Source organism: Primulina eburnea, chromosome 4 (assembly GCF_022965805.1).
Source record: "Primulina eburnea isolate SZY01 chromosome 4, ASM2296580v1, whole genome shotgun sequence".
In the NCBI taxonomy this organism is placed as follows: domain Eukaryota; kingdom Viridiplantae; phylum Streptophyta; class Magnoliopsida; order Lamiales; family Gesneriaceae; genus Primulina; species Primulina eburnea.
In genome coordinates, this window is record NC_133104.1 from 44,444,937 (window position 1) to 44,464,823 (window position 19,887).

The 19,887-nt window shown below is 33.1% G+C and overlaps 2 protein-coding genes across 12 annotated transcripts; one reads left to right on the forward strand and one right to left on the reverse strand.

Moving 5' to 3' along the window:
- Nucleotides 1-665: 665 nt before the first annotated feature.
- LOC140829442 (glycine-rich RNA-binding protein 2, mitochondrial-like) lies at nt 666-2,883 on the reverse strand. 2 transcript variants are annotated; one of them, XM_073192674.1, is made up of 5 exons: nt 2,734-2,883; nt 2,140-2,275; nt 1,986-2,054; nt 1,224-1,330; nt 666-1,003 (listed from the first exon to the last, which is right to left on the reverse strand). In XM_073192674.1, the coding sequence occupies exons 2-5, from the start codon at nt 2,261-2,263 to the stop codon at nt 878-880; spliced, it is 426 nt and encodes a 141-aa protein (XP_073048775.1). In that variant the 5' UTR covers nt 2,264-2,275; nt 2,734-2,883; the 3' UTR covers nt 666-877. The 2 variants fall into 2 exon arrangements, with proteins under 2 accessions (XP_073048775.1, XP_073048777.1); XM_073192676.1 differs by having other exon boundaries at nt 2,628-2,781.
- Nucleotides 2,884-6,127: 3,244 nt separating this feature from the next.
- LOC140829443 (uncharacterized) lies at nt 6,128-16,372 on the forward strand. Of its 10 annotated transcripts, XM_073192681.1 has the most exons (6): nt 6,146-6,287; nt 7,106-7,272; nt 8,037-8,121; nt 12,126-12,297; nt 13,966-15,016; nt 15,235-16,372. In XM_073192681.1, exons 4-6 carry the CDS (start codon nt 12,220-12,222, stop codon nt 15,783-15,785), a joined length of 1,680 nt encoding a protein of 559 aa, XP_073048782.1. In that variant the 5' UTR covers nt 6,146-6,287; nt 7,106-7,272; nt 8,037-8,121; nt 12,126-12,219; the 3' UTR covers nt 15,786-16,372. The 10 variants fall into 10 exon arrangements, with proteins under 10 accessions (XP_073048787.1, XP_073048779.1, XP_073048786.1 ...); XM_073192686.1 differs by lacking the exon at nt 7,106-7,272 and having other exon boundaries at nt 6,128-6,287; nt 12,084-12,297; XM_073192678.1 differs by lacking the exon at nt 7,106-7,272 and having other exon boundaries at nt 6,128-6,287.
- Nucleotides 16,373-19,887: the final 3,515 nt, after the last annotated feature.

Below are 19,887 nucleotides of genomic sequence, written 5' to 3' on the forward strand. Positions count from 1 at the left end.
GTAATCTACACGAGAAAAAATTCATGTGTATAAATAATTTATGTTATATCCAAAGATAAATCAATATTTCAATTGTTTCTAAATTAAAAAAAATAAATCTGAAATGTGATAAATATAGGTGGTAAATAATAAATTTATTGAAATATAAAAGGAGCATTTTTGCTAATTTGTTAAAATGACCAAGATGGTTACTCTAAAATATCGATGTATTATCATATAGTAAATTAATATGGTACATATATATTAATATGGTACATATATATAGATAGAGAAGAAAAATAAAAATATTGCATTCTTCGGCTTTGGCATTCGAGAAATCTACATTTGGTATTCAAAGGTGGTTATTTAAAACCAATCACGCTTAATTAATATTAGTTATTATGTACATGTATATATTTTTTTATAATTATCGAAAGATTAAAGTGTTATTTGAATTGTAGTAATAAAAAAAAAATATTCATTAAAATTTAAAAAATTAAAAATAAAAGTATAATCTTGATAGCAAAATTGGAAGAACCAAAAATACACCAAGACACTATTTTTGTCTCCCCTTTAGAGATTCTTAATGTGTGTGTCTATATATATATATATATATATATATATATATTACTCAGGCGCTGACATCGCAGCATAATGGGTCTTACGTTAATTTCATCTCATGTATGTAGTGTAGCCAACCAATTAGCTCGGTCATTCCCATTAAAAACAAGTGACATCAACTGAAGCAAACCTAAGAAAAATGATGAACCGAAGTAGCATTTATGGGCTCAAAAAGGGTAAGCAAACAAAAGCAGGGTTCAAAAACATTATGCAAATCAAGTTCATAAATTCAAACTAGTCATGCCCATATGGACGAAAGAACAAGCTATACGCGGGCTTAATATCCATCATCAGCTGCTCCACGACTGCCAAACCCACCACCATAACCACCAGAATTGTTGTAGTTACTGCGAGGTGCTCGTTCCTGGGCGTGACTCACCCGGATGTTCCTCCCGTTCAGTTGCTGAAGCAAAAGAGAGAATACAGAAGATTAGCCATTGTTTACAAGCATATCCAAGACAATAGAAATACATTTCCTCCTTTATTTTCCTTGGTATGAAGCATCAAATGGGTGATCCCATTATCTCTTATTACAGGTATAATGTGTTCCATTTATATTGGCACATAACTCATCGTTCAAACACTAATCAACCATGTAACAGAGGATTGACGCAAAACCTCACCTGTCCATCCATGGCTGACAGAGCTGAGTTGGCAGAGTCGTCACTCGAGTAATTCACAAATCCAAACCCTCTTGATTTCCCAGTGTCTCTGTCAGTGATGACTTTAGCTGTACAAAATAAGGATTCAAGGTTTTATGTGTTAACATAGTACAGTAAAGCAAACACAGACTAGTTCAGGTTTTTAACATAAATCACATCCAAAACAACAGACACACGGCTAACACACCAAGAACAATGACGACGGCTAACACACCAAGAACAATGACGTTGAATCCAAGTCTAAGTTGGAAGAGCCAATACAACTTCAAAAATGTACTTGTGACAAACACAAAAGCTAAGTGTGGCTGATGCAATTTGATAACTGACACAAAAGACAACATAGTTGTATCTAAAAAGACAATTTAATTTATCTATTAAAAATGGCTACACAAATCTAATGACTCAAAGTTAACAATAACCATTTTATTAAAAGGTTTAACGTCAGATAGAGCCCAAAGAAAACATAACATTCATGTCACCAACTATATAGAAGTTGAGGCTTTTGTAATGGTGATGGCTGATGAACTAAAGTCTGATCTCAGAAAAAGAAAGATTATCAAAGCAAAAATTAATGGGAAAATCTTGGAATTAAACCAAATGGTCAAAGCATTAAAGCCATATTTGAGTAAATGCTCCGACACTGCTTCAAGTGAAAGAATACGAAGAATTGCAGCTGGCTACAAAAATATTCTAAAATGATAGACATTGCATAATATTTCTCACCTTCAACTACATCACCAAAGCTGGAAAATGCATCTCTTAGAGACTGATCATCGGTACCAAACGAGAGCCCTATCGAAGGGGGAAAACATTAATATCTCAGATCATGGGAACAAAATACATGGGTCAGAAATTCTATGGGATTCAGAGAATAAACCTCCGATAAAAAGTTTCGTCGACATGCAGCGAACAGCATTAAATAGTGATGATTGGTAATTTGATGCAGTGCCGGAAAGCATGCTGTGTCTCAACAGAGTTCCAACTTTGTTCAAGTGTGCCATTTGTGCAAAAATCTGTAATAAAGAAATTCACAAGCAAACGAAATAGACAATTTGCGGATTAAATTTACAAAGAGCTAGATAACACCTGAAACACTCATTACTAGTACAAGAAAGACAATCCTGCAAGTAGCTAAAATAACAAGTTAACTGTTCAATCCAATTAATTTAAACTACACTACGATTAATATCATATCGACCAGGGCCTTTTTCAAATTTAGTGGCGGATTATCACAGTAAAGATGATGCAGAAGAAACACTAAATTAAATTGACATGTAAACGCAAAGCATCAAAACATAAAATCAAGTGAACAATAAACAATTCCAACTTCTTTCATAAAACTGAAGCATTTGGATTTGATCCTACCTCAAAAATGATCTTAATAAGTAACTGGAACAGAATTAAGAGGCAAAAAGCCAATAGCACCACTCACAGGGCATAATCTCGGAGTGGAACGGAGAAAGAAAAATACCTAAATAATTGGACGAAGCGGCTAGGGTTTATGCTCGGTCCCTCATAGCATTCGAAGGAAAGCGGACGAAGAGAGATTTATATCCATTTCCTTGAAGAGTTATTATCTCCTGCGTCGAGCGGGCGTTGAATTATTTGGATTATCTGCCGCGACGGGTTATCTCAAGGGTATTTTTGGAACAATCGTACAAGGGGACTGAAGTTTTTTTAAACCCCGAAAAATTTAAGGGATAAATTTGCTTTCCATCTCAAAATCAAAGTTAAGTTCGTATTCAGTTTTTGTAAGAAATAATATATTCTTCAACTTTTTTTATTTTTTTAAAAATTATTTTTGTGCTCCTTTGACTCACATGTATTTTCACAGGTGGAAATCGATATAAAACAATAAAATAATTATATTAATATGTAATATTTGAGTATCAATTATTTTAGATCTGATATAAAAATTAAAATTTTGATTATAAAAGGAAAACAACATTATTAATATTAATATTTGATGCACTTATTTAAATACTTAATTAAATATATATATATATATATATATATATATATATAACAAATATTTGATTATCATGAAAAAACTCCCACGCAATATAAAAAACAGGTAATAATTTAATAAAATTTGCCAGAAATTTTCAGGTTTGTGACGGAAAGTCCATCTGGACACGTGTACGGCCAGACACAAAGAGAAATGGGCAATGCCACGTGGAGATGCAAAATTTGTGCAAGAAAAACAGCCAATACAGGAACCATCCCACTCCCTCAAAACATAATTTCACGAGATGTCCCACCACGCGCCATCTACTCACGCGCCTAACCCCTTACCACATAAGACGCTGTTTGGTTATGCATTTGGAAGAAAATAGCGTTCAGAAGCTGGGCAAAACTGAATTAATCAACCTAAATAAATCATACAATTTTTTCCAAATAAGACTGATATTTCGATGATTGCTTTTTGAAATTATGATTACTTCTCTCATTAATCTAGAACAAATAAATTGTACCTTTGAAAAAAATATATATACATAAATTAAATGCTTTTCTGGTTCATTATATTACGGACACATTATTGATATAGAGTAGATCTCTTGTGATACGGTCTCACGAATTTTTATCTGTGAGACGGGTCAACCCTACCGATATTCACAATAAAAAATAATACTCTTAGCATAAAAAGTAATAATTTTTCGTGGATGATCCAAATAAGAGACCCGTCTGACAAAATACGACCCGTGAAAACGTCTCACACAAGTTTTTGCCATTAATACAATATCATATAATAAATTTTGTATTTTTTAAGCTGGAAATTTTTTTAGTTTTTTATAATATTGTAAAAGAAATAATCGATACGTGAGTGTTTGCGATCATTAAAAAATCATATATTTTCATTTTTTATTTTTATATTTCTTAACCTCAAATTTTGATTATGTTTTAACTTAATTTAATTAGACTCTCAAAACTAGTTTTTATTGATTATGATTTTTCAAAATGTGATTATATTATTTTGATAAATAAATAAAATCTTCAATATTTTTGTTTAATTCAAAAACATAAAATCCCAAAACAACATTTATATTCGTTCGAATAAATGAAGAGATACATGTGTTATCTAATAAGAGTCTTTTTGTTATTGAGTGAGTCTCATGTGAGACCGTCTCACGGATTATAATCCGTGAGACGGGTCAACCCTACCGATATTCACAATAAAAGTAATAATCTTAGCATAAAAAGTAATATTTTTTCATGGGTGACCCAAATAGCAGATCTGTCTCACAAATACGACCCGTGAGATCGTCTCACACAAGTTTTTGCCTTTGTTATTTTATTAAAAGGTTAGTAAAAATAACTCATATATTTATTAAATGATGTATCTTAAAGAAATTTTAGTTTTTATTTTTATTTTCAAACACTGCTCAATTATAATTTTCATATTTTTCGTAATTAAAAACTTTATTACTTCTACAAAAACATAATATTTTACAAACACTCCCGAAATTACTTTCAAATAATTTTTTTTTGGGAAAATTATTTTACAGACACTCCCGAAATTTACTATTTTATAGTTTTTTTGGGAAAATTATATATGCATAACAATATCCCAAAAAAAACATTTCAAACACCACGATACATTTTCTTTCTTGAAAATATCATAAGTTTCAGCTATTAATTTATTTAGGGGTTTTTAACTCAAAATACTTGCGTATGTCTCGATATGTTTTCACTATCATTAAATGTTATTAAGTTTAATATTCAGAATATGTGGCATCAACGAGAATTGTATAATTTAAACAAAAAAGCTTTAAGTATACTTGTCAATCGAAAAATAAATTGTCCGAAAACTGAATTATACAGATTTGATAATTATTTTTGTTTCAAAAGAACTAGACGAATATTATTTATGCAAAGACCAAATATCACATTCAAACAAAAAAGTATATTATGAGTATTGAAAATATATGAGGCATATATAAAAAAAATTATTTTATAACAATTTTTTTAAAAAAAAAAAACAAATTAAGCGATATTTTTTAGAATTAGAAAGAATTTATAAATTAATTCGGTTTAACTAACTGAATGCTTACCCATATCCATCCACAAATACAATTTATACAAATATGGAGAGAGAAGGGTTAATCTATCGAGTTATTGATTAACACGAAGTTGAATAATTAAATCTGGCATTTGATTTGTCCCTCAATCCAATTTCAATCGTTACCAAATCTCATGGAATTCAAACCTAGAATTGATTGAAATTATTTAAAACAGCTTATAAATTCTTGTATCTTGTAAGCTGTTTCATGAGCTCATAACTTGTTCGAATTTTTTTTTAAAAAAAAATTATGTTGTTAATGTGTTGGAATGAAACGAGATGATGAAATTTAAATTTGTTGATGCGTTTGATATTAGTAAGATCTTTTTGTTTGTTGTGATAATGACAAAAAACTTGTGTGAGACGGTCTCACGAGTCGTATTTGTGAGACAGATATTTTATTTGGGTCATCCATAAAAAATTATTACTTTTTATGCTAAGAATATTACTTTTTATGCTAAGAATATTACTTTTTATTGTGAATATAGGTAAGGTTGACCCGTCTCACGGATCTTAATTTGTGAAACGGTCTCACATAAGACCCACTAAAAAATTTGATATGCTTGATTATTTTTAACACACAAATAATATATAGTTTTATATTTTGATTAATATAATTACTTTTAAAAACAATCGTAACAGATAATAATAAAATATAAAAGGATAATTGGATATTGAAAGAATATCAACACTGTAAACATGAAGCTTAAAAATCTAAAACAATTTTCTAAGCTGAAAGATTTTGAATCCTTAAATAAATTACTGTATTAAAGCCCTTAATCAAACCCACAGTACATAATTTTTTTTTTCTTTTCTTTTTTTGGCTTATCAGTAATTGCACCTTATTATAAAACTTCTCACCTCTCCAATTTATCGTTTCTTCGACCGATCTCCTCTCCCTTTCTTCTGATATCGCCTGCATCTTCATCGATTCTTCATCGCATTACCACTCCAGACTCTATCGGGTTATGCTTTCAAACTCTATGCCCCTGCTTTAATTTTGTTCTGGATTTCTCTGTGAATAGCTGGGTGTAGAGTAATTTGGAACCCTATTCGATTTCTTGATTGTTTGTGGTGGATTGATTCTCACTTGTGGTTTCTTGCTTCTCTTCTGCCCAATTTTTGAGATTTTGAAACTTTTTTAAGTTCGATTTCAGGGAAATTACTATACTGAACCAATTGACATCTTTGCTAGGTTATTCAATATAATTAAATTCCACAAAGTGGACAGATTAGCCGTGACAAGCGCTTTGCTCATTACAGGCTTCTTGATCTCTTCTTCTTCTTTTTTCCCCGGGCTTTTCAATTGCTGGAAATGATGATTCTTTTCAGAAATAATGTATTTTATACTTCGTTTTTAGCACAACTCCAAGATATTTTCATAATTAAAAGAGAATCCATCTGTTGCAAAAAGCAGAAATAGTTTAACAATGAAGTATATAGTACTCTCTGAAAATATAGAAATAGTCTGATAGGCTTGAAAATTTAAGCAGTGCACAACAGGCTCTCATACTGTGCAATAAACTTATATCACAATGAAATTATTAGATTTTTACATAAAATTCATCTTTTTATCGTGTTATCCAAATTCCAGGTACAGTATGTTCATTATCTGGCACATTGTTGCATAAGTAATGTCATTCCTCGGTAATGCATGAAATGTTCAAGGTGTTGAGTTGTACTGTCAGCTCGGCTAATCGATGCGAAATTCGGTAACTCTAAATCGAATGGTGAATTTTTTTGAATGGAGAAGTTTTGCAAATATGCAATTTTTTGTTTTCAGCTCTAGTCTGATTAAGACTTGAAGATATTACACCAAAGAGTGGCTCAATTGTTGTGACATCATAAATCTGAACAGAAAATCCAACACTTTCGTGCCCTTGAAGAGGATATTATTTTTTTAATTAACCTGGATCACGTCTTCCTTTTCATCCCTAATTGGTTTGATAGGTTTGAAAACTTCCTATCATCCTTTTTCGGTTATAATTTTTTTTTAACTTAGCATACTGTTTTTCTTAATTGTATAGGATAAATGAACTGAAAATTAGATTTTGATTTGCGTAAGTTTGAATAAAGTTTTGTACTTTAATAGAATTTGATTTGTAAGTTTGAATAAAGGTTTTGTATAAGCATAAGAGTCTAAGACTTTATTTGATTCAAGCAATTCCATTTGATCATATAATTATTTTGTTGGTGTTTTTGTTTTGATATGAGATATGGGAGTCTGCATTTACAATATATCGAAAAATTAAGTTTGTTAGGTTTATTTAGATTGAAATTCTTATTATTTTTATGGCTTTAAAAAAATTTGGTATGGATCCGGAACTTAGTGCTTTCCTTTTGAGGTTCTTACTTTCAACTTCTGAAATTTTTTTGGTAAACAATTTTAATTATTAATTTCTTCTTTTTGGTGGTGGGATTGAACTAGAAATAGTTTGTTGACCTGTGCTAATGGGTTTTAGAATTGTGAAGTTAATAATTAAGATTTCAATTGAATATAAAATTGTATAAATTGGTGACAGGTTTTTGTGATTCAATTGGATAACATAATTAAACCAGAATAACAAAATTTTAATATACAGTGTGATTTGCATGTTGGAGAAGTTGGAACAAAGTGGTTTTTCTATCCTCGAAAGTCATGAAAGTTCAATTTGCATTCTTTGTTGTACATAGTTGATGTATTTATCCATAACCACATTTTCTTTCACAAGCAGGCTGGATAAAGAACCGACGAAGAACTCAAGCTTCGGCTCATTGATTTTTCTCATTCTCAATTTGCTCAACTTCTTGCAAAGGCAAGTATTAAAACCCATTATATGTTAAGTTAACCATTACAAGTTTATATCTTCTCTACTAAATCAAAACATAATAAAAGAATACCGTGGTTTCAATGCATTTTGATTTTCCTCGCCTTCCAACACATCCAAGTCAGTCTAATGATGAAAGACGTTAGCTTTAATTTAAACATAATATAGGAATGGACCGGCCGTTGTATTTTTGTCCATGCAACATGACCCAACATTGATATCGAACTTCACTATTGCTCCATGTAACTCAGTGCAACCACCTCAACTTAGAACCTGCGTACTCTTGGTCCTAGACACATGAATAATACAGAGCAGTAATCCAAAGGACTGTAATACCCCATAGTTACTGAACAAACACTACTATGAACCAAATCAAGAAAAATGTTGATATTATGCAGGTCATACGATGCAAAATTGAACAAAGACTAAGTTAATCCGTAGGGTTCTTAAGAAAGAAAGGTGTGCTAGTGGTTGGCGATCTAATTACAAGTTTACTAAGACAATGCCACTAATTTGTGATCACCTTGACCTTATCGTCCTTGTGTTCAATATATTACACCAAAATAACTCCTCAGCTCTTGCAAGTGCATAAGAGCGACAATAATCAAATAACCACTCTGATATTCCAAAAGTTTCCAATTTCATCAACTCAATGAAGTTCAACAGTCTTTTCTTAGTCAAAAATAGCTTTCTTCTCAGTTGCAATGCTAATATGTAAATTGAGTTTTCGAGTTCCGTAGGATTAAAGTTAGTTCCCATCGTTTTTCCAATCTGCAAAGCAGATTCATCCCAGGGCACTTCCCAATGTAACGATGAAGTTCCTAGTGAATTTCCAACTTTTAGAATTGGCGGATCATTATCTAATTGCAACAGAAAATTAGCTTATCGACTGCGTCATCAGATAACAAAACCCTAATAACAAATTCATTGTTAGTATATTCGAATCTCACAAGTATCAAAACCGTAATTGTTAAAGAGGCAAAATCAAATCTCATCTTGATCAAAGTGAATTTTAACTTCTGCCATATAAAAAGACCAAAATTTAGCACTTTATGACAAATACCCAAGTGAAAATAAACAACTTTCCCGAAGTATCGAATTGAGTATATTATCCCAAAAATTCAAAACCGCAAAACACCATGATTTTCAAAACCAATTAAAAAAATTTCGACCTTAGTTCAATAGTTCCAAGTTAAACCAAATTTATCGCATTCGATTCATCTTTAATTTTACCGTGTTCGCTACAAAATGAAGAGCATTTGCAGAAAGGACAAGATCTGAGTCTTTTTTGTTATTTCATTTATATAATCCGACTATAACATTAATAATCAGACAATCAATAAATTACTCTTCGCATCTACACATGAATCAGATACAGAGATGAATGTCGCATGTATGTATAAGTTTGAGTGCATGTGGTGTTTATAAAATGGTTAGAGACGGAGATTTATTTTGGTGTTCGGGGATACCACCCATGTGAAGTGGGGGAAACCGAGTAGAAATACGACATATTGTTTAGAGATAAATGAGTTCGTATATTTCTTCGATAATCCTCACGCGCAGCTTATGTACACGTTTTACAACTCGCAATGCTCAAAGGTATTGTGATGCTTTCAAACTATATGAGATTAAACGAGATATCTTTCATTTCATTTCGTTTGAGTACTTGAGCATAATATTGGTCTTTATAAATACTAGCAACACACCCGCGCGTGACTCTGTATAATGTATTGTGTGAATGTGCGTGAGTTTTATGAAACGGGTATTTGTATGAATAACTTGCTATATACCATATATCTCATTAACAAATAAACAAATATTGTTAAAAAAGCAACGATAATAATGTTATTGAAATTTAATAATTTGCCAATAAATACTCATTATTTTGAGCTTTTCTTCAATCACGTCATTGGTTTTTTTAAAGATATTTGTTTATCTGTTCATGAGATATATGATATATAGTATGTTATTCATACAAATACTTGATTTATAAAACATATGCATATTCATACAATACATTACACTCACGCGCAACATGTGTGTGTGTGTGTGTTGCTAGTATTTGTTCAAGTACTCAAACGAGATGAAATGAAAGATATTTAAATTAATCCCATATAGCTTGAAGGAATCACAAACACGCCGCTCCTGGCGATGGTTGAAGAAATATACGAACTCATTTATCTCTAAACAATATATGTCATATTTTCTACTCCATTTCCCTTGTTTCACTTGGTATGCATGGACACCAAAATAAACTTCCGTTTCTGACAATTCTACACACACAACACACACTAAAACATATACATACATGCAACATTCGTCTGTGTGTGTACTGCATGCATAAATGCGAAGAACAATTTATTGACCATATGTGGTTATTAGTCTTATAGTCGGATTGAATAAAGGGAAAAACAAAAAAGATTGAAATGTTGTCTCTTTCTACAAATGCTCTTCATTTTGTAGCGGACAATGTAAAATTAAAGTTGAATCGAATGTGATAAATTTGGTTTAATTTGGGGTTCTATTGAACTCAACTCAAAGTTTTTTAATTGGTTTTAAAAATCACGGTGTTTTGCGGTTTCGAATTTTGGGATAATAGCCTCGATTCGATACTTCTTCGAAATTTGTTTTCTTTTAATTTGAGTATTTGCCATAATGTGCTAAATTTTCGTGTTCTTAATATGGCGCAAGTCAAAATTCACTTTGATTGATTGAGATTAGATTTTCTTATGCCTGTTGGTAATTATGGTTTTGATACTTATGAGATTGGAATATACTGACGATGAATTTGTTATTAGGGTTTTTATTTGATCATGCTGCCGATGAGCTAATTTTCTGTTGCAATTGGGTAATGATCTGTCAGCTTTAAAAGTTGGGAAACTCACTTGGAAGTGCCCTGGGATGAATCTGCTTTGCAGATTTGAAAACCGTTGAGAGCTAGTTTTAATCCTATGGAACTCAAGAACTAACTTTATATGCTAGCTTTGCAACTAAGAAGAATGTTTTTTTTGTCTAAGAAAGACCGATCAACTTGATAGAGTTGATGAAATTTGAAACTTTTGGAATCTCATATTGATTATTGACGCTTTTATGCACTTGCAAGAGAAGGTGATGATAAATTAATTTCATTGTCTTAGTAGACATTTAATTAGATCGTCAACCGCTAGTATGTATCTTTATTAAGAACCTCTACGGATTAACTTGGTTTTAATTCAATTTCGTACTGCATGACCTGCATTATAACATTTTTCTTGATTTGGTTCGTGTTTGTTCAATAACTGTTGTGTATTGCACTCTTTTGGATTACTGCTCTGTATTTATTCCATGTCTGGGACCAAGAGTACATAACACAGATTCTAAGTTGATACAGCTGCATTTAGTTATATGTGGCAATGGTGAAGCTCGATATCAATGTGTGGTCATGTTGCATGGACGAAAATATAGTGGCTGGGGTCCGTTTCCATATTGGCACATTTCTATTTTGGGGAGTAATCCAACCAGGGACGAAGCTAGGATTTTGGTTCAGTGTAGCCAACAATATATTATAAGTAATAAATAAAATATAAATATTCTAATCAAATAATCATTAATCACCACAAAATAATTATCTTACAATTGATCTTTCTGAGTCTATATAGTTTGAAACCTCTGTACAACAACTGTTACAAATTTTTTTTTTATTTACATAGACAACACGGCTTTCATTCATTTAATCATCACTCTTTAGTCATTTGATTGAAAACAGTCTCTAGCTCAACTTGTATGCCCATATAGCTCAAGTACGAAAAGAAAGATCGACTCCGAAAAAGTTAATTTTGTATCTAACCGAATTAGCCAAGCAGAAAAAGAAAGACTGATCCTATAAAAATTAAAATTTTAACCTAGAATATCTAATCGCTTTGAAGTTAATTGACATATATTATTTTTTGTTTTGTTAAGAAATTCTTTAGCCAGGTAGTATCAAATTTCTGACTCCGCCACTACCAATGTAGGCAGCTGCCCACACTGGGCCAAGGGAAGCTCCGCCCATGAATCCAACAATATAGTAATCTTGACCGTAATCATTTTGTGTGTTCTGGTGAAGTGTGCAATGTCTCGCTGTTTTCCATTTCCACCACCAGGATATGAAAGGAAGCACAAACCAGAAGAAATAGACTTGTTGAAAGAGGTTCGTCCGTTCCTTTTGTCCTTACTATGAGGTGGTCACACTTGAATTCCAGATACTGCATGTGTTTGGATGGACACGTGTATGCCTGTTTAAGTATCTATTACTTCCTGCTTGGTGATGAGTCATCCCATAAGATCTTGCATTTTCCAATCCATTGACAAAGGAAAAAAGTAAATAAGTTACTTTCTTACACGATTATTTCTGTTAGATGCTCATATCTTTGTTGGTTTGAATCTTTTTGTAAATATTGTCGTATGTAAAGCATGCTGATACCTAACACCACCATGGAGTCATTCTGATATTATTGTGAAAGAGAAAGGACCTGCGATTGGACTAGTACTTCAAATCCGTTGATCTTTGTGAGTGTAACTTGATCACAATGTTGGCTTTCTTTTTCAAAGATGCCTGTCAATGTGGTTGACTGTTTTTGTGTAATCATGCTTAAATTCACTTAGGAAAAAGCCACGATATTGGATTTTTGTTGTTCAACAACATCAAGCATGAACCAAGATTCATGAAGAAAAAAGGTTTATATATATATACACACACATACATATATATGTTATCATATCATCTTGTGCGCATTCAACTTGAGAAAAGAAAAGAAGTAGAATATGGAGAATTTAGTGTTGCATTGTATGCCAGCATTTGTTGAATAAAAATATTGAATACACAATGCTTGACAATCAGAATGGATGATTGAAGTCTGAACATTACCATATGTTGCATATTAAGAACTTTTCTTTCGGAACAATCTTTTTTTCTCAAAATAGCTTATAGATTAATGACTTTTGATTGATTGATTGATTAACTTTTCTCGCATAGTTTTGTATTATAGATGTTGAAATGTTTTATAATTTAGGTTTACGTCCGAGAATGTTGACTCTCCCATAATGGGAGGTGAGAAAGCATTGTTGATAGAAAGCTAATTTTCTTGGGGGTTAGATAATTGAAATGCTTTTTGAATATGTTTGTCTAGCTATTATACATTGGATATGTTCTTACTTCAAGCGATATCCATCCATGCCATTGAGGTGCCATTAGACAGTTAATGAGTGAAAGGGGCTGTTTTTACATTAGTTAAAAACTTTGCAAGATAATCTGAGGGAAGAAATTATGGTGAATACAAAAGGAAGGACTGGAAAGAAAAAAGGTGGTCATTTTTACATTAGTTCAAACTTTGGAAGATTATCGGTGGAGAGAAGAAATCATGGTGAATACAAACAAATTATTTCACTGAAACTATTCAATTAAATTAAAAAAAAAAACATTTTCTTGTCCCTCTCTTTCTCTGTTGATGGCGAGTTTATGGCATTTTAGGAATGCTGCTTGGAAAACAAGAAATGTGTAAAATTATTAGAAATGAGTGTTTGGGATGCAGAGTGTTTTTCAACACATTTGCTTATGTTAAATGTGCCGTCTTCCACCATCTAAAGTGTTCTGGATTGTTGATAGTCATTTTACAAGGGATTTTCTTTTGCTTACGGTGAAGAGTTTGAATCAGTGACGGCTTTAAGTTTGAATTATGTTCAGTTATGGACTGAATTCTTCCTGTGATACACTTTCATTTCACCGAATTAGAAAGTGTGATTATTTGACCGAGTTTGTACTTTGAGTATTTCTTTGAAATTTAGGGAAGAAATATCCTTACTATTATCATGCTTTCAGGCAAAGCGCAAGGAGAAAAAGCACAAAAAGGACCAAAAAGACAAGGACAGGAGTAAAGATAAAGAGAAGGGGGAGAAAGATGGAAGTGATGAAAAACACAGAGACAAGAAAGATCGTAAAGGAAAACACAAGGACAGGAAGGAAAAACACAGAGACAAGAAGAAGGACAAGGATGATCGAGGCAAAGACAAAGAGAAAAGCAGCATCTCAGAGGAATCAACAGTTGCGGGAAAACTTGGGGAAAAAGGTCATGCGAGTCTTCGTCCGAAAGGCGAGTCTAAAGATAGAAGCAATATTGCTGATGAAGGAAAAGTTTCTGCACCTTTTCCAGGTCAAAACGGCGGGAGACCTTTTCAAAACAGCCAGCCCTCCCTGGAAAACAAGGAATCAAAATTTTTGCAGGAGCTGGACAGAAGGATCCGAGCTGATGAGACGAGTAGAGCAAGCAGCCAGTTGCCCGAGGGACTTGCAGGATTGGACAAAAGTGGTCAAGAGACAGCATCAAGATCTGCCAGAAATTCTTCGGGAACATCGGCAGAAGAAAAGATGAGCTATAACAAAGATAAGAGAGTTGATACTAGGAAAATGGATGTTCAAGGGGTTAGGAATGAGATTGTTGGAAATTCAACCGTACAAAACTTCGCCATATTTGGCAAAAGTAAAGTTGATGGGATTCCCAAACCAGAGGAGGGAAACATTGACAGCAGGTGGGAAGATAAAGAAAAATCTAAGGAAATTGGTGACAATAAGCAGCGATGCAAACACAAAGACAAAGACAAAGACAAAGACAGAGACAGAGTCGGAAAACGTGTTGAGAAGGAAAAAGACAGGAAGAAGAAAAAAGAGGAGAAGAAAAATAAAGAGAAGCTGAAAGTAGAAACCGAAAGTAAGAAAACTGAGGAAGAAAAGCCCAGAGATCTTGCGAACAATGATCTTGCTGGTGTTACCAGCAACAAAAGCACAGATTTCTTGAAGGATGTTAAGAATAGCATTATTACTGACGGAAATATCAAAAAAAGGAAAGATATGGCCACAAATGGTTTTTTCCTTGGTGGGTTCTCTTGTTCCGTAGTCAAACTATACATCATTTTCCCACTACACTCGAAAAAGCTAAAAAATTCTGTCAGTTACTATTATAATGGTTACTGCTTGCTCTACTTATTAAAACGTCAGCTCACTGATTTTGTACTTTGACAAACAGATTTATATCCACGTTCCACTCAAATGAAGCATTTCTAGCCACTCTGATTAGTGTTCCTTGTTTTACAGCGAACGAAACAAGGCCTATGAAAATGCCAAGGCCCACTCATCAGTCGACTGAAAATGGAAGAAAACTCGAAACTTATCGAACCCCCAGTGCATCTGCTTCTAATAAGCATGTGGTTCCTAGCAGTGTTCTGCTTGATAAAGGCGAGCGGTTGATAAATGGTATGATTGAGGCCCAAAAATCATCGTCAATTAAGCCTATTACATCCTCTACAATGATCGGTGATCAACTTAATGAAGGTTCAAAGGCATCCCTTCATAATTCCAGTTGTTTGAACAAGGCACCCCCTGAGCCAAAGATGGAGGATCCAATTGCCGAAGCAACAAGGAGACCACCCCATCCAGATTCCAAGTATCTGAATGAGGTACTTACGGTACCCAAGTTAGGAGACTGGTCTGAACATGATGATCAAGACTGGTTATTCAGCAAGCAGCCCCCTTCAACTAGGATGAAGTCGGAATCAGTTTTGGTCACGGAGCAACATGTATGGTCCAAGGCTGTAGTTATCAAATCAGCTGACATTTGTGCTATGCCCTACGTGGTTCCTTTCTGATTGTTCTTCAACTAGTGCAACTTGATTCATTGAAATTAACAAATGAATGTGGCCTATTGCCTATCCGCATCTCTTCTGGCGCAATGGTAGCATTGGTGATCTTTGCCAATTACCTGAATCATTCGAACCGATCAGTACATGGGAGTCCAGATGTTTGCGTGGGCGCGACCTTCTCCTGGTGCATTGGAAATACCGAGCAACAGATTAGAGGCTCTCGATGGGTGTTGGAAGATGTGATATTCATTTGGGTAAAGCCGCTGCGCTGTCCTTTCCAAGTGAGTGTAATTGCGAGTCAAAGTGAGAATGTAGGTTCTGGAAAACCAGCCTTTTATTGATTGGCCACGAAATGAGCGTATTTGTAGATCTAATTCCACATCACCAAAATTTTGTTTTTTTGTAACATAGAATTCTTATATTTACCTAAGAAACCTAAGATATATAGGGGAACAAGGCAGGGGTGGTTTCATTCATTTCATTGATGGAGAGTTGTAATAGTTGTCTTATATAATTTACCCATCCTTTCGGGCTCTTTTCCCTTGAGCTTTTGTTGGGTATTAGTCCAGAACTAGTTAGTTGACTTCACCTTACTTCTATTTCCACTAGCTATGTCACATAATTTATTTATGATAGTCACGGTTTCTTTATCGTATTTTTATCGAATCTACACTATTTGCGTTGGAGTTGAATAAACACAAACTAGTGGAAAGGATGGGTAAATTATGTACATCATTGCTGGATTTGACAAATATTAAAGCTAAAATTTGCTATACAGATAATCATATTTGTCATTAAAGGATTTATAAGATTCAATGATATTGAGATATGTAAGTAATCAGCGGTGAGTTGGATAATTCTCGTGGAGAATAGACTACCATGTACGACCATTATCCATTGCATTTACGCGTCTATTCACATTTGATGAATCATGGCCCAAACACAAGCTCCACACTCGTCCATTGACTCTGGAGCAAGGTTCTAAAAACATGAATCGTCCCAAAGCGAGGATGTCGAGCTCTAAGTTTTTCAAGCGAAATTAGCATATGTTTAATCGTGAAAAAGCGTTTGTTATCCTTAACGTAATTGTAATTATCTCAAACCAATAAATAGATAAAATAAGACATAAATATGATAAATTTAAATCTGATGCATTAATTCTCATATTTTAAAGGGTTTTTATTAAAAATAATTTAATTTTTAAAATTAATTTCAAAAATACTTTAAAAAAAAAACGTTTGCAAAACTACCTCAATCCGCGCTTACGAAGCGCGGACGCTGCTCACGTGGCGCAGCGTCCGTGCTTCGTAAGCGCGGACGCTGCAAATGTGGAGCAGCGTCCGTGCTTACGAAGCACGGATGGTGCTTGCGACGGAATTTAGCGACAGACTATATATAGACCCGTCGCTAAAATTGAATCAGCGACGGTTCTAAAACACCGTCGCTAAAAATGAATCGGCGACGGTTCCCTTCGCGACGGATAAAACCGTCGCTACTTGTAGCGACGGATAAAACCGTCGCTAAGTTTAGAGTTCGAAATTTCTTACGTTGCACGCTAATAATATTATTAACAGCACTGCGAAAAACCATTTTTGTTGTAGTGAAAACATTGAAAAAAAAAACAGACAAAAATTAATCCCGAAATAAGTTTTTTCAGGAACTTCTACTATTCAACCTGGTTTTTTCAGTGAGTCAGCGAAAATTTTTTCGGTATACCGGCATTTTTTCGGTATTTTGACAAAATTTTCGGTGTCGGTACGGTACCGGTATGAACTTTTTTCATACTGAAAATTCGATATACCGCAGTATCGGTATCGGTATGGAAAAATTCTATACCGATATTTTCGGTACAGTATACGGTACCGTAGTACGGTATACCCCGTACCGTACCAACCCCTAGTAAAAGTATCTGAAAAAATTTATTTCGTGATTAATTTTTGTCTGTTTTTTTTCAATATCTTCACTACAACAAAAATGGTTTTTCGCAGCGCGCACATTGCATGGTGGCTGTAAGGTCAAAGAGCGACGGTTTTGAAACCGTCGCTACACTGAGCGACGGTTTTGAAACCGTCGCAAAGGCAACCGTCGCCGATTCATATTTAGCGACGGTGTTTTAGAACCGTCGCTGATTCAATCGTAGCGACGGGTCTATATATAGTCCGTCGCTAAATTCCGTCGCAAGCACCATCCGTGCTTCGTAAGCACGGATGCTGCTCCACGTTTGCAGCGTCCGCGCTTACGAAGCACGGACGCTGCGCCACGTGAGCAGCGTCCGCGCTTCGTAAGCGCGGTTTGAGGTAGTTTTGCAAACGTTTTTTTTTATAAAGTATTTTGGAAATTAATTTTAAAAATTAAATTATTTTTAATAAAAACCCTATTTTAAAAGCATAAAAATCTCAAAATTAAAATCTTTATTTGTTTTTGCAACTAGAACACATTAAAAACGTTAAATATTTGTCAAATCATTGTCAGACATACTTAATCATAATTAAAATTAAAAAATAAACATCTAAATTATAAACCTAATTTATTATTTTAAAATAAAAAGACATATCTTTAAAATAAAAAAATTAAAAAATAAACAGATGCTATTAATTATGCTTATGCATGCTTAATTAAACACCTTAATTACACTTAATTTGTTCAAACTATAGTTTGACAACTTTTTTCCTCTTTTCTCCGAAGCGGAGTGTTTTTGTCGAGCTTCAAGCTTAAGCCGCTTAAACTAGGCTTAAACGAGCACTGCTCTGGAGGGGAAATTAGGAGGTCTGAAATATCATAAATTTAAAAATAATTTGATTTCTTCGTATCAAATGCAATGTTGATGCATTTGATATTTCATAATTGAAATCCGATTCTCACTACTTTAACGATGATTGCATGAATAAATAACAACACCGATGAACGACTCGGAAACTTTGAAATAAATCGTCTAAACATAGGGGAATTGTTCGATGCTTAGATCAATCATTTATCGTGAACCATTGGATAACTAATTAAAATAATTGTTTAAATAAATTTATTAAAACTTGGAATTTGTGTTTCATTTTTATTTTATAAGCATTATTTTAGTATTTGCTCTATGTTAGTAATTTATCTTCAGATTATTTTTATGTGTGATTGTAACTTTTTTTTTTTTTTTGAATAGTTAAGTAATTACATTCAATTAAGTAATAAGTTCAAGTATTTAAAATAATAAGATTAAATATTTAAAATTTTAAACTATATTTAATTATTTTTTTAATTCATTAATATTTCTAATAAATATCAACATAGATATTATTTTAGATATTATAGATATTGTGTTGAAAATATTTTGTGGAATAAAATAGTTGTTGTGAATAAAATAATAGAGAATATTATTCTTAATATATAATTTAAAAATTGATGCTTTGAAGATAGAGCAGGTTTCTCATGATACGGTCTCACGAATCTTTATCTGTAAGACGGGTCAACTATACCGATATTCACAATAAAAAGTAATATTTTTAGCATAAAAAGTAATACTTTTTCATGGATAACCTAAATAAGAAATTCGTATCACAAAATACAGCTCGTGAGACCGTCTCACATGAGTTTTTTTCTTGAAAATAAAGTGTAGAAATTAATTACACCAAAATAACATAACGAGTTACAGATGGCCTAAACTGTCCATTTGGAATGGAGTCTATTCATGTGTTGGCCCGTGAGGCTGATATCTTTTGCCTTTTCAGCCAATCGTCCGCACTTGTTAATTACTCTCAGTTTTCAATGCAACCAATTTACAGATGGACAGTACCATAATGAATGGGGCCCCATAATTTTCCCCTATAAAAATATGTATTTATTCAACCGTGAAAGGCTTTAATGACTCCATTAATTGCATAGCTACCTCTTTTTAAAAAATAATTACATATCAAAGATATACATATACGTGAACACGTTTGGTAGACAATGGTGTATATTATATATATATATACTACGATCAATTATGCAGATTATATTATAAAGTTTATTTATGATGATCGATACATGTAAAAATTATTGAAAGAGATTTAACTTAGGACCCCGTATGCAATTAATATTTCTCAACTGTGCACGGATTGTTGCTTCGTCTCTTTTTATACCT

What these genes read in the sequence shown, in the direction of transcription:
- LOC140829442 (XM_073192674.1), bottom strand. Translation starts at nt 2,263, where the DNA reads ATGGCACACTTGAACAAAGTTGGAACTCTGTTGAGACACAGCATGCTT. An exon ending in CTTTGGTGATGTAGTTGAAG is followed by an intron (nt 1,331 to 1,985) that starts GTGAGAAATATT and finishes TATTTTGTACAG; the next exon opens with CTAAAGTCATCACTGACAGA. An exon ending in TGTCAGCCATGGATGGACAG is followed by an intron (nt 1,004 to 1,223) that starts GTGAGGTTTTGC and finishes CTTTTGCTTCAG; the next exon opens with CAACTGAACGGGAGGAACAT.
- LOC140829443 (XM_073192686.1), top strand. Translation starts at nt 12,220, where the DNA reads ATGTCTCGCTGTTTTCCATTTCCACCACCAGGATATGAAAGGAAGCAC. An exon ending in AAATAGACTTGTTGAAAGAG is followed by an intron (nt 12,298 to 13,965) that starts GTTCGTCCGTTC and finishes TCATGCTTTCAG; the next exon opens with GCAAAGCGCAAGGAGAAAAA. An exon ending in CACAAATGGTTTTTTCCTTG is followed by an intron (nt 15,017 to 15,234) that starts GTGGGTTCTCTT and finishes CTTGTTTTACAG; the next exon opens with CGAACGAAACAAGGCCTATG.